The 15,007-nt window shown below is 44.0% G+C and overlaps 1 protein-coding gene across 3 annotated transcripts in view; it reads left to right on the plus strand.

Annotated features, from left to right (window-relative positions):
• The window catches only part of STMND1 (stathmin domain containing 1), a 30,260-nt gene extending 17,345 nt beyond the window's left edge, over positions 1 to 12,915 (plus strand). Inside the window, exons 4-5 of one of the 3 annotated variants that reach the window (XM_047102913.1) lie at positions 7,274 to 7,405; positions 8,301 to 9,316. In XM_047102913.1, the coding sequence (XP_046958869.1) occupies positions 7,274 to 7,405; positions 8,301 to 8,588 (420 nt within the window). In that variant the 3' untranslated portion in view covers positions 8,589 to 9,316. Of the gene's footprint in view, positions 1 to 5,864; positions 7,406 to 8,300; positions 9,317 to 9,807; positions 10,234 to 12,797 lie in introns of those variants that run through there. The other 2 variants (XR_006966268.1, XR_006966269.1) reach the window with 2 other exon arrangements.
• Positions 12,916 to 15,007: the final 2,092 nt, after the last annotated feature.

Consider the following 15,007-nt stretch of genomic DNA (forward strand, 5'->3'; position numbering starts at 1 on the left):
GGGTGTTCGTTTGTTAACAAAGCTCCCAAGCAACCCCATCGCCTAACGAAGGTGGAAAGAAGAATTAACAGAGAAAAGAAGCCTAGGGAGAGATGAGTGGGAAAGACAAGGAAGACACAGAAAGGATGGAAATGGGGACCAGAAATAACATCGAAGGCTCCTCAATGGCCGCCCATCCTTGTCTTGTAGGGAAAACAATCGACTGCGGACAAAGAGACACATTATTTAAATCAAGTATGCCACCTAGACCAAGTCACTTAAGTGTTTGAACAAAGGTAATTTCCTTCTCTGCATGTAGGAATTGCTTAAGACTCATGAATAAAAACCAAAGTGGCATTTTCTCTTGAAGAAGAAAATACATCCTGCAGAAGGTATTTGGGGAAAAGAGAGGAAATCGCTAAACCTCACGAATGATGTTATCAGGCTGCGAATAATCAGAGGGTGTAGGGGACAGGGGAAGGTAAAAATAGATTATATAGTGGAAAAGATAATACCAACATAATGACAGTTCACATCTGTGAGATGCATAGCACTTTAGAGTACAGTATCTTATTTGAAAGTACTGGAAGATGGGTCTTTAACATGGAAAAGGAGGGGGAGAGTTTCTTTTCCAGCTATAGGTGAGTCTCTGGGGGTCAGAAAAAAGGAAGGTGTGTCAAAAGAAAAAAAGACAAGAGAACAATTTGGAGGAGGATAAATTGTGGAAACTTTCAGTCGCTAAGCGATGCCTTCTTCAGGGAAATGCTATAGAAAATTGATGCTAACCGCAATGGGAATAGCATTAAAATATTTTCCAGTGATTCAGACTCCAGAGATGGAGTCCAGACTGAGACCTTACAAGGGCACGACAAGGTGAATTAACATAAGCCACCTTGTGAAAGAAATGTATCTGAAAAATTAAAACTACAGGCTTGACTTTCAGTAACATCATTAAGTGAGCCAAAGATGATGAGTGTGTTCATATTCTGTAGAAATGGAACAGTTGTCAGGAGCCTAGTTGGACTGTTCTCAAAAGGATTTCAATGTGACAGGACCGCAGAGGTAGGTAAGAATAACACAGCTCTTTGCTTTTGTTTTTTGCTTTTTGCTCCGCACTTGGGCCACGATGTCCCAGCATAATCTAGATTTGCAAAAAGCCAGCGCAGTAACACACAGCTGTATGTTTTATCACCTAGAGCAGTGGTCCTTAACCTGGCTGCACATTCGAATCACCTAGGAAGCTTTCGAAAACCCCAGGGGCGCCTTGGTGGCTCAGTCGGTCAAGCATCCGACTCTTGGTTTTGGCTCAGGTCGTGGTCTCACAGTTTGTGAGTTTGAGCCCCACATGGGGCTCTGTGCTGACAGTGAGGAGCCTCCTTGGGATTCGCAGGGTGTCTAGGCGGCTCAGTTGGTTGAGCGTCCCACCTCGGCTCAAGGTAACGATCTCACAGTTCGTGGGTTCGAGCCCCACATTGGGCTCTGTGTTGACAGCTCAGAGCCTGGAGACAGCTTTGGATTCTGTGTCTCCCTCTCTCTACCCCTCCCTCCCTCGAGCTCTGTCTCTCTCCCTCTCTCAAAATTAAATAAACATTTAAAAAATATGTTTAAAAAAAAGAAAAGAAAGAAAATCCCAGTGCCTGGGTCCCCCTGGGACCAGTGGCTGGGGATGGGTTCTGGCCACAGTGCTTTCGAAAGCTCCCAGGTTATTCTAGTGGGCAGCCCAGGCCAAGAATCACTGCCCTGACTTTTCTACCAACATACACAAAGCCCTCAAATTCATTATAAAGCTGGAAAGTGTTAAATCTTTTGAAATGAAATCCCCCATTGTGTGAGAATTCTAAAAGATTCCTGAAAATGTAACATACTTCCAGGCAGAGGACAAAGAGTATCCCCAGGAACATAGGGAAATGAGGGAGAGGTATAATTGCTTAGCGTCACAGGTAAAGTCTCTTACAGTTCAGCTGTAGCTGAGAACATGCATATATCAGACACCAGGTGCCTTCATATTTTGGCAAAAGTTTTGAGCCAATGTGAAAAGATGAGTAGTGAATACTGAAAAGGGAACATACTAAGAACAGAAGTATTATTGGATAGTTAATGCTTTTCCTATCCAATATTTAATGATTTTTTTAGAAAAAAACAACAGATGATAAAATTGGCTAAAAATGCAAACCAAAGGGATGTTAGTAATGTCAGCAGTTATACAATGTGATGAAGCCATGTAACACGGTTTCTTCATTGGTCCCCCAAAATCTTTTAAATCAAATATTATGGGGGGGAAAAATAGAACAATAAATGTGAGAATACTTTAAAAACAAGACTTCTAACGTATACCATTAGTATAAATACCAGGGAATGCTAGATCTGTCCCTTCTTTTTTTTTTTTTTTTAAGTTTATTTGTTTTGAGAGAGAGAGAGGAGGGGAGGGGCAGAGAGAGAGGAAGAGAGAGAGAATCCCAAGCAGGCTCTGCCTTCGCAGCCTCTGCAGTGCTAAGCCCGATGCGGGGCTCAAACTCACGAATGGTGAGATCATGACCTGAGCGAAAATCAGACAATTAACCGACAGGGCCACCCGGGCGCCCCAGATCTGTCCCCTTCTTTAATTTAGTTCTCATGTAGAGTGAAAAATAAGACAAGATGCTGAAAAGTGAGGTCCTCCATTCATCTGCTGAATTGGGGGACCCCCCTGTGGGTCAGTCTCTCCCTGGAGGTCCAGGGAAGTATCTATCCACAGGCCCCCATCCGTCTTTTTTCTTAATTGTGATCATTTGCTTCTTGGCAAGTACTACAACAATTTCACAGTGCCCCTGGGGTAACATGCTTTCAAACAGAGTCATACTAATAGAATTTACTCCGAGTAACTCAGAAAGAATTAGATTGATATAATTAATTATAATATATAATGATATAATATTAACCTAAGTATCAGACTAAATGAATTTTTTAGTATATTTTTAAATATTCTAAAGAGACTTAAGTGGCTGTATCATAAATGTGTATGGACTTTATATGCACACGTCGCTGTGTGTCTGGATTGGTACAGATCTCTACAAGAAGTGTAATTGGCTCTCATTTATCCACATTGGTATTATCCACTTGAGGTGTCTTTTATCCCAGACTCGTTTTTTCCCTGCCCCTTGGCCTCCATACACAAGACTCCGATTTCTCTGTTGACTCATTCTGTCTCTGGCCAAAGTGTACCCCCTTCTCTGGGCAACTTTTGCCCTTGGTAACCTTCAGTGCAGTTAGGGAGTTCGTCTCTCTTGCATCAGAGTCCCTACCGTTACTCGTTGAACCTCACGGGGAGTTTTTTAAGGAGGAGGAAGTGGGCTGGGTAAGACTAATGTCAGCTGACGCTGTGACCTTGCTGGGAGGTCTCACGGGGCTAGAGCAAGAACGGCAGGTCTCCTGGAAGCTTTGACCCGTTCTATGCACAAGACTTTGGGGAGGGAACATAGCCACGGTAGGTTTACCTGTGGATCAACAGCTAATTAGGGAAACTCCAAGGGCTACATGGTGGCCACAGGAAGTAATATATACAAGCCAGGTTGGCCAGAAACAAGCATCTTTGGGTGTGACAGTCTTCTGATGGTATTCTTAAAGGAAATAATTGAACCAGTAACTTCTACAGGTTTAGGGTTTTTATAGGGAGCACCCTCTCTAAGCATCATGCAAGTATTTTTATTTTTAAGTGCCAACAGTTGGTAACGCCTGACTTTATAAACTCCAGTGGGAAAGAGTACAGATATTTTCCCTCAGGTCTTCCAAGGCTTTTCCTTCAAATGTCAAACTCGGGAAAGGATGAGGGTTGCCCAGGTTGGATTAACTTCCGGAAGCGGGAGGAAGTACTTGATTTCCTAGGCATCATTTTGAGCTAAAGCCACAGGAAGAGTCCACCCAGACCGGAAATCCCAAGTCTCTCAGAACCACTCACCTACTCCTTTAGTTAAGATTCAGACTCCTGTGTCAAGCCTCATGGAGCCTTTCTTCACTGAATCTGGGATTGCCATTTCACGTTTTTAGCCTTCTGTGAGTGAACTTCCCTAAAAAACTGTTTTCATACTAATTTCACAGTATCTTTAGTTGAGCCACTCCAGCAAGTACGTCCCTCTTTGCAGCAAATGGCTTTTGCCAGGAGGGAGCCTAACAGCCAATTGTCATATAAATAATACAGTGATGGGGGAAGGGGAACTTGCTTTGACAGACATTCCACGGTTTTCGTGTAGTGAAAAACTTCTCACCACATAAAACTGTCTGATGGCTGTAAGTGAGCCAAAGCTTCAACAAATGGTTCCCTCTAAACGGCTTTCTGAGAAGCATGGTTCTTAAACCTGGAGGGAACCTTAGCGGTCCTCAGCCCCCTCACTATTTTTACATGTAAGAACATGAAGTCTGAAGAGTAGAGGTGTCTTGCCTCAGGGGACACCATGGGTATTAGAGGTCAACCCGGATTAAAGCCCAGGCCGCCTGCTGGCCCATTCCTGCCCTTCAGGACAAATACTCTATCTTGGTGATGATTCTGTGCGCTGTCATTGAAAAAAGTCACTGCTTGGGGACACCTGGGTGGCTCAGTTGGTTAAGTATCTGACTTCGGCTCAGGTCACGATCTCGTGGTTCATGAGTTCGAGCCCCACATCGGGCTCTGTGCTGACAGCTCAGAGCCCGGAGCCTGCTTCGGATTCTGTGTCTCCCTCTCTCTCTTTCTGCCCCTCCCCAGCTCGTGCTCTGTCTCTCTCTCAAAAATAAATAAACATTAAAAAAGAAAAGAAAAAAAAATCACTGCTTGAAGACATTTACAGACATTTCTCCAAAAAAAAGACATCCAGATGGCCAACAGACACATGACAAGATGCTCAACATAACTGATCATCAGGGAAATACAGATCAAAACCACAATGAACTATCACCTCACACCTGTCAGAATGGCCACAATAAAAAGCACAAGGAACCACAAGTGTTGGTGAGGATGTGGAGAAAAAGGAACCCTCCTGCACCATTGGTGGGAATGCAAACTGGTGCGGCCACTGGGGAAAGCAGTATGGAGATTCCTCCAAAAGTTAAAAATAGAACTACCCTATGATCCAGTAATCACACTGCTGGGTGTTTACTCAAAGAATGCTAAAACACTAATTCAAAGAGATCCATGCACCCCTATGTTTATAGCAGCTTTATCTACAATAGCCAAACTATGGAAGCAGCCCAAGTGTCCATTGATGGATGAACGGATAAAAAAGTGGTAGGGTAGGGGCGCCTGGGTGGCTCAGTCGGTTAAGCGTCCGACTTCGGCTCAGGTCACGATCTCGCGGTCCGTGAGTTCGAGCCCCGAGTCGGGCTCTGGGCTGATGGCTCGGAGCCTGGAGCCTGCTTCCGATTCTGTGTCTCCCTCTCTCTCTGCCCCTCCCCCGTTCATGCTCTGTCTCTCTCTGTCCCAAAAATAAATAAACGTTAAAAAAAAAATTTTTTTTAAAAATTCCCTTAAAAAAAAAAGTGGTAGGGTATATAATATTATATATATAGACGGATTGTTACATAGGGAATATTATACAGCCATAAAAAAGAATGAAATCTTGCCATTTACAATGACATGGTTGGAACTAGAGAGTATAATACTACGCAAAATAAGTCAGTCAGAGAAAGACAAATACCATACGATTTTACTCATGTGTGGAATTTAAGAAACGAAACAGATGTGCAAGGGGAAAGAGAGAGAGAAGCCGAGAAACACTCTTAACTATAGAGAACAAACTGATGGTTACCAGAAGGGAGGGGAGGGCATGGGAAAAACAGGTGATGGGGATTAAGGAGGGCACTTGTGATAAGCACCAGGTGATGTAAGGAATGGTTGAATCACTATATTGTACACCTGGAAGGAACATTACACTGTATGTTAACTGCAATTAAAATTAAAAACTTCATTAAAACAGTCACTCCTTTCATTGAATGAAATGTAATTACCATTTCCCGAGTGACTACTGTACAGTCCCTTAAAAAAGAAAATCCTGTGAAATAAGTATCATTAAACCCACCGTTTAAGTGACAAAAGCGAGTTCACAGAGCGTAAGCACTCACGCAAAGCACACCTTGGCCAAGTCAGGACTCAGACCAAGGTCTGTCTGAGTCCTGACCTGGCATCTTTTTCTAACATGCTAGACTGCCTCTCTGATGTGTGTTCTCGGGACCAGCAGGCTTGTATCGTAAAGAGACCCTTTCAGATATTACAATGGATATCAGTGGCTCCTTTGCCTTTAAAAGTCTTTGGAGAAATTACCTAGAACAATCAGTTTACTTTATAATGAACTGGAAAGATGTCATAGAACTAGAAAGATGTCCGTAGCAAATTAAGTAAAGAAGGCAAATTGCACAGCCTGTAGAGGGTATCATTTCATTTACGTTTGGTTTAGCGTTACAGTTGTACTGCACATACATATGTCCATAAATATGTGTGCGTAGAGAATGCCTGGAAACACACATACCAAATTCTTTCACATAGTTCATGCTGATGAGTAGGACTGGGGGCCAGGGGGTTCAACAGAAGACTATGCAGTTATTTACGTGTCATGTTACTTTTTCCTAACTGATGTACGTTATAGAAAACTAATTTTTAAAAAGAAGAAAATGTACATTAAAACTTTCTTTATAAACCCTTCACGACACTTTTCCTTTTTTATAACTAGAAGTTGTCATCAGAAAGTCATTATCGCTGCTTTGAACTTTGGAAAGGGTAGTCAGTCACACGAAATAGTTGGGGATTTTTCCTCCCATCCTGAAAACATTCACAGAGTCCTGACGGCAAAGGCCAGCCCAAGGTTGCTGCTCGGGTTAATTTTCTCCTGCATGAGACCCAAAGTACTCAAAACCCATCTCGATCCCAAGGGAAAGGTGTTTCCAGCTGTGGCATATTACAAAATTATCAGGTTTCACTTTTGACCTTGAACTAAGCATTCACTCATCACTCGTCTGCCACCTTTTCCCACCTGTGTTCATTCTCCAGAACGTTTTCTTCTCGTGAGCCTTCTTCCAGCTCCAGAACGTTGTTGCGTTCTTTAATGCGTTTTAGAAAGAGCCCTGTCTTTCCTTCTAGGCATCTAATAGACCTTTGTTTCTCTTTTCGAAGAATTAGTTCTGTGGGGACCGGCGTTCACATCGTGATTTTTAAATCTGCCAACGTATCTGTTCAGATTTTTAGGATCGACATTTTTACACTGTGTTGATTCTACCTCTCCCATCTCTCTCCTCCACCAGTGAATATGTCTGTTTCTCCCTTTTGTTGTTTTTTTCCCTTTTCTTCCTCCAGGCAAACGTGACCGAGTGGCCTCTGAGAAAGCCTCCAGCCAGGCTGAAAAAACTTCAGCTCAAAAAGGAAGCAAAGGCTTTCACAACGAACGATCTAGAAGAGAAGGTGCGAGCGGTGGAGATGCACAAGAAGGTACCTGAGCTCTTGTGTCACTGTGTGCTACCTGCTGAAATGAGCCCACGTAGGCCTTTCCTATCTGCAGCTTGAAGATTCAGATCCAGTGTCTTAGTGATCTGTGCTTCCTAGGCAGGATGCTTAATTTTACTTTAACTCTCTTTGTGTGGTGAAGGAGGGAGGCAACATCTTGAAGCTGGCTGAAGTATTGTCTCATCTGAATAGCCTAAGGAAGCATTGTTCAATTCTCAGAATGAAGTATGGAGCTTTCTTCATTGGAAGAAGAAAAGCTTCATTTGGGGTGGGGAGGGGAGGGGGGCGTGGGGTGGAGGATAGAGGCCGAGAGGAGGCCGTGCAGACCATTAGACCAACACCTGTTCCATTACCGCCCCGGGTCCCCATCACCCTCTGTCCCCCATCCTGCCGGGAAGCAGCTTTCACAGCTGTGGTCTGGCAGTCCTTGTCTCCATCCCTTTACCCGGCCTCTCGGGGAGCAGGGACTCCCCATTCAGCTCCACTAGGGTAGGGAGTGTGCGTGTGTCTTTAATAGTGCAGTCAAACCTTGGATTGCGAGTAACTTGTTCTGCCAGCGTTCCGCAAGACGAGCAAACGTTTCTAATAAACTTTAACTTATAAACAAGCCATGCCTTGCAATATGAGTCGTACCTGAACGTCACACGATCACAACTGAGCCAGTGGTTCTGAAATTCGCTTTGATGTACAAGTGGATTACCAGCCTTTTTCCGGAACGAATTATGCTCGCAAACCAAGATTTTATGTAGTTCCTCAACACACGTTTGTGAAGTGACTGAATAATGAAATGGAAAATCATACAGGTTAACTTCGGGCATATTAATGAGAACTCGGAGGAAGTTATTGGGGCTCATTTTCATTCTTTAATACCGCTTTTCAGACTAAAGAAGAAGAAATAAGAAGAAGGCTAAGGAGTGACCGACTTTTGTCCCCAGCCAATCATTCAGATGTGGCTGAGCCGGACGGGGCTGAGGTTCTGTTTGCCAAAGGACCTCACGCTGTGAGTTCCGCTGTGTTTGAGTTTGAGCCGTCTGGCCCGCAGGGAGGAAAGCCTTTGAAAGGGAAGAAGAGTCATACGGCATCGAGTGATAGAAACTTCAGTAATGAAGGATTTGGGTTGGTGGAGTCAGATGTGTCTTACAACCAAGCAGATGATGTATTTGAATAAGCCATCTTATGTGGATTTCATGAAAAGACATCCATTCTCCCTGACTGTGACAATCTTAGTCTGTCTCGTGTTTTTCTGGAGGCCTGATCTCACCCCACTGGGATTTGCCATGGGTTTAGGAACGATTGTATAATGTGCACGGGCTGAACTTGGCTGAGTCAATTCAATATCTATGCTAGCTAGCAAAAGGGGGGGGGGGGGAACCCCAGGAAGATCTGACTGGCTTCCACATTATAAAGTTGGCATTCTCTTCCAGTGGGGCTTCAGACGCTATGAAGACATCTTTATGAATACTTTCCAGCTTACGTTAATGTGTTTGTGCCAGATGAAACCCTTCTTTTTTGCTCCTGCCCGTTGGCTATGTTCACCCTCTGAGGGTCCCTTCAGACAAATTGCACAGATTTGTATTACGTGTTTGAATGATCTGTATGCTTATCTGTATGTTTCGTTATTCTCATTCTGTGTTGTGAAAGATGGAAAGCAATATCTTGAAGCTGTTTGAATTACACTTTCATCCATACAGCTTAAGGAAGCAATATCCAATTCGGAGAATTAAGTATGAAAAAAGACAAACTTCACTAGGGTCTAGGGGTGGGGGATGTCCCAGAGGGGGGTACACTGACAGGAGGCCCTGGGCCTAACTCCCACGTGGGAGTCTGACGGGTCTACATTCTTTTTTTTATTTATTTATTTGTTTATTTATTTTGAGAGAGAAAGCGTGTGTGCAAGCAGGGGACTTGCAGAGAGAGAGAGAGAGAGGGCGAGAGAGAATCCCAGGCAGGATTCCCAGGCCCCATGTGGGGCTCAATCCCATGAACCGTGAGATCATGACCTGAGCTGAAATCAAGAGCCCGGCACTTAATCAACTGAACCACCCGGGCGCCTCTGATGAGTTTACATCCTGAAGATCTCCCATCCATTTTCACACATTTCCCCTCACACCACCCTCCTGTCATTCAACTGGATCTCTACAAAAGTTTCCTTGGTCCCTATACCACAGTCCTCTGGTTAAAACCCTTTCCTGGGTGCCTTTCGTGGTCAAAGCAGAGTCCAGAACCCTTTCTGTGACTGGTAAGGATCTCTGCTTTCACAATTCACTTGTGCTGAACTTGAGCCCCTCAGACTCATCACACTGCTTCTCCTCCGCTTCAGGGTCTTTGCACGTGCAGCTCCCCTCTTCCCCTCTCTCCCTCTCGCTGCTGGAGCCGACTAATGCCTTCTTGTTGTTTGTGTCTCCACTCAGACCACTTAGTCCAAAGCTCCCGGTCTGGGTTGGTGCCGCTCTCTTCCAGTTGACTTTCGGCACCCTGGCCCACTCACCTCTGCACTTGCCACCCACTTGAAATCGCCTGATAGGTTTTCAGGTCCACCACGAAATATTTCGGTTTTAGCAGAGCAGGAGATGAGTGTCTTGTTCACAGTTGCATTTTTTGTCCCTCCGAAGGTGAACGGCACATCATAAGTGCCGTGTAAATATTTTGTTAGTGGATGTGTCGGTGTCCCCACACATCTCTGAGAAGCAGGACAGCCCCCAAAGATGGGAACCAGTGGCTGGGGACAGTGCAATTTGACCGGAGGACCACGAGGCACCTGCTGCTTATGCATTCCCTTTGGGATATTGTAGGATTCGGGATCCGGTAGCCAGGTATGATGGTGGTATGATGGAGGGACTTCTTTCAAAACCCATTCCGGAACCCAAACCTTTAAGAACCACGATCTCCTTCTTACAATGTGAGCTGCAGAGCCCTGGTCCAGGGCAGTCTGTGTCTCCATTACCTTATATGTTAGTTTGGGATAACCGCTTCCATCAACCCAAATGAAATAATGGCTCTAAAAGTACTGTGGAAACTAGAATATGCCATAATATTACAGAATACGATTTATGTAAAATCCCAGGTGGCCAACATGATGTTTTCCATATTGTCCTGAGATTTTTTCTGGCAGCTATCTTGTGGTGACATGTGATAATCTTACAAAATATTACAGTAGCTGAAATGATTGCAGTAGGCCACTTCGAAAGGATTTAGGTATCATTCAGATCTCTGTAAATAAAAAAATTTAAATGGCCCAAATATACACGGAGTGCAAATGTGTAGTAATTGATTTGTTTTGTTTTTAAAGTTTTTTGTCTTTAATTTTGAGAGAGAGAGAGAGAGAAAGCACATATGCGGGTTGGGGAGGGGCAGAGAGAGAGGAAGAGAAAGAGAATCCCAAGCAGGCTCCCCACTCTCAGTTTGGATCCCAAGCCCTGAGATGATGACCGGAGCCGAAATCAAGAGTTGGACGCTTAACCAACTGAGCCACCCAGGTGCCTTTATAGTAATTGTTGTATATTAAATCCCCCAATTTGATAAATATCCCACTAATACTTTCTCTTGAACTTCTATAGTGGCTTGGGTGACACATTTGTTGAGTTCAAATATATGCACTACAGATGTGAACATCATCGCTGATACCCTGGCTTGGAAAGCTTTCTACATAGAGAGAGTTAAATACAGTGGAGTAACACATCCAGAATGACTAGCCATGTATTTTCTTAGCAAGAAACACTTTAACAGGGTGGGAAGAGAGGTGATGAAAATAGACACCTGGATACAAGGAACGGCTCTTAAGCTCTAAGCATATTACTACTCACCAAACAGACCGAGGCTTTACGGACGAAGAAACGGGCTCAGAGGCTCTAAGGACTTTTCACCTTCACGAACCCTGGCATCAAGGGGGTCCGGCTGGGGTTTGAGTCCTCCCACTGCCTCCAGACCAGTCCGCCCATCCCGGCAACGTACTATTTTTTAACTTCAAATGTAAATGTGACTTTTTCCCATGATCCTCTTTTTGTTTTCATTTTTTTTTTTATTTAAAAGGATGATTTACACTGAAGAGTAAGAGAAAAGAAAGAGATTTCTAAAATATAGCCTCTGGGATCACGTTAATTTTATGTGTTGAGAATAACCTAATTGGTTTTCTCATTGCTGAAGCAGAAGGTTTTGAACAGCCGCCAGGGTATTTCAACTCAAATCCAGCTACAACCTTCAGGAAGTTATGAGTCAGGAAGACAAACTTAGGTAAATGTCCCTATAACCATTTTAATTGGGTGCAACAGAAAAACGCCTATATCGATTTCCTTGTGAAAGATGGTCTGGTCCAGTCTCATAGGAGGTAAACTTGATGTTTAGTAAACCCTCCAGTTTAGGGGGGTGAACGAAAAAACCCTTATGGATAATTTATACCTAAACTAATATTTAAAAGGTATATTTAAGGGGCGTGTGGGTGGCTCAGTCAGTTAAGCATCCGACTCCGGCTCAGGTCGTGATCTCGTGGTTCATGAGTTCGAGCCCCACATCGGGCTCTGTGCTGACAGCTCGGAGCCTGGAGCCCGCTTCGGATTCTGTGTCTCCCTCTCTCTCTCTCTGCCCCCTCCCCAGCTCGCGCTCTGCCTCTCTCTCTCTCAAAAATGGATAAACATTAAAAAAAAGTTTAAAAAATAAAAGGTGTGTTTAAAATATTTCACATATGTTGAAAGTACTACACGTTGTAAGATTCTTATTTATGTTAGATCAAAAGTGATTGTGCAATCACAGTAACAAGAATAGACCTTATCGCAGTGTTGCTATAGCGACTACCAGTAATTTATGACTGAGCCTATTTCTGTGTGTTACTCCACTGCTAGTAAACAGCTAGTATTTGAAGTCGTAATTACACGGTAAATACTGCATTTTAAAGCTGTGCGGTGCTTTGGGGTGTCAGCAGATAGATCGCTTTGCCCCCACATAACCTGTAGACACCACACCTTTTTCTAGAGCATCTTGGGTCAGGAAAGGGCATTATTTTAAAATAAACTGCGGGAGATGACCATTATGGTCTCTCTGTGTCACTTCTATTTGCTGCCTCCCCCCCCCTTCTTTTAAATTACCTAAGCAATGTGGAATTACAAACACTGAAAAAGCTAAGACGCAAAAAAACAAAACAAAACAAACAAACAAAAAAAAAACACCAGGAAACCAAAGTGCTTCCCTCCAGCTAAGAAACTGCTGGGAGCATTTTGCTGTATGTATTTCAACACGTTTTTCCTGGCAAAAGTGGACTCGTGCTACATAAACTCTTTTGCAGCTTGCTTTTTTTCACTCAACAACTTCTCATTCTCATTCGTAAACACATCTACTTCCGCGCTGTCGTTCTTAATGATGCAACACTGTATGGTTTTCCTCTTAGGTTTCTAAGGGTTCCCGTAGCTAAGGACGGGAAGAACGCATGCTCAGTCTCTGTTTTTAAAAGGTGGAGAAGTCAAACATCTTGAACATTTCCCCTGTGAAGACGACACAGTCTGAACACCTTGCAGGGCAGAAACTGCCCTGCTGGTTTCCCTGGCTCGCGCTCTGTTCCACGCCCTTCGCCGCAGGATGGTCAGTGCAAAAGAACACAAGATCAGATGCAGCCAGTTTTACAGACCCACCTTCAGACTCCACTCCCGACTTCGCCTCATCACAGACGCTGTTCAGCACACGGAGACCTCAAGTCTGCTTCAAAAGCCCGTGTGCTAAAGAGAAAACAAGACTGACAATTACATCTTATATCCGAGTTGGCTTTTCGTGGATCAGGAATAAAGATGAGCTGTATTTGCAAAGTGTTGTGGACAGAAGAGTGTTTGCAGCTAAGGGTCTGAAACTTTTTCTCTCATCATTCAGAACCAAGAAATTAGTCTTAAAAATAAAGCGACTGGCTATTTTAAGCACAGAATGCATTCATTCCAAACAGTAAGGTCATGAAAGCTGTACTTCAATTCCTACCAATTTCTAGTAATTAACACATAAATTTTCTCTCTGTGTCACACAACTCAATCCCTAAAGCAAACACAGTGTATCGTCTAAAATGCATATGAAAACAATTCATGCTTTTTCCTTGCTTAAAACAAACAGCAATGCTCACATGCTAAGTGGGAGAAAGACGGCAGGGAGATTTGTTCACCAACCCTCCAGACTGGTTTATGCCAGTGATTTTTGAAAGGGCGGGCCTACGCCGGCCGACTCCATCTTGCTCTGTGTCCTTCACCTAGACCACGCCTCCTCCCCTTGAGTAACCTCCCTCTCACCCATTCAAACTTCCTGATCAAAACACGCCCAGCGACCTGCCTAGCAGGACTCTGACCCTTCCCCAGCCAATCGGCCGAGGCCACGCCCCTTCCCCAGCCAATCGGCTGCCCCTAGACCCCTATAAAACCTTTGTGCTTTTGCAACTCGCTCTCTCTCCCTGGTATCTGCCTCGGTGCAGGTAGGGGACTGAGCTCGGGCTAGCTCGAATAAAGGCTCTTTTGCTTTTGCATCGGACTCGGCTCCCTGGTGGTCTTTGGGGATCACGAATTCTGGGCATAACAATTTTCAGGGTGTGCCCCTTCCCCACCTTGTAATAAAGGCAAGTTCTCAGGCCCCACCCCAGCCCTTCTGTATCAGATGGTGGGGCCCAACGTTCTGGGTTTGCTCAAGCCTTCCAGGTAGTTCTGATTCTCACCGAAGTCTGCCCTGTTCTTTCACTCCCTTGTAGGCATCAGTTCAGGCCACTTTCCAGCAGGCTCAAGGACCCCTACCCTCTGGCATCGAGTTAAATACTTAACAAGTCAGGGGCGCCTGGCTGGCTCAGTCAGTGAAGCGTCTGGCTCTTGGTTTCCGCTCAGGTCATGATCTCACGGTTGGTGAGTTTGAGCCCCACGTGGGGCTGCGCACTGTCAGTGTGGGGCTTGCTTGGGATTCTCTTTCTCCCTCTTTCTCTGGCCCTCTCCCACTTGTACTCTCTCTCTCTCTCTCAAAATAAATAAACTTAGAAACAGTACTTACCAAGTCAGTGATATTTCTTCTAAAACCTACTAATGCCGTTTGTACTGGTTATTATATTTAATTTTTAATAGCTTCTCTATTTTAAATAAAAATAGTCTGTAATAAATAAATAAAAATAAAAATGGTCTGTAAAGGAATAGATAAGATTGTAAAAAAAAAACTTCAAAGGTTCTATGCTCACATCATTTCATAAAATGTACAAATTTCACCCTCCAATTAAAACACCTAAAACTTGGGCTCTAGATAATGCATGACAGGTGTGGTTCATGTTAACAATTCCAATCATGCTTTGTTGGTGTTATGCCAAAATATTTTCAATGAAAATTTATGTAACTGTTTTAAGTTAAAATAAACTGCTTACCGCATATATGCATTGTTTCTTAAGACTTTCTGTCAAATTGACTATTTTTTATTAACTAATAATCTTTCAGACCTGACTGCATCTATTATATTTTATTTTTTTAAGTTTTTAAATTTGTTTTGGCGGGGGGGGGGGGGGAGCAGGGGAGGGGCAGAGAGAGAGGGAAAGAATCCAAAACAGGCTCCACACTGTCAGTGCAGAGCCCGATGCGGTGCTTGGACTCACGAACCAGG

The sequence above is a fragment of the Lynx rufus genome, unplaced genomic scaffold (assembly GCF_022079265.1).
Source record: "Lynx rufus isolate CCGP_SWC_20201006 ecotype Redwood Valley unplaced genomic scaffold, mLynRuf1.p SCAF_6, whole genome shotgun sequence".
In the NCBI taxonomy this organism is placed as follows: domain Eukaryota; kingdom Metazoa; phylum Chordata; class Mammalia; order Carnivora; family Felidae; genus Lynx; species Lynx rufus.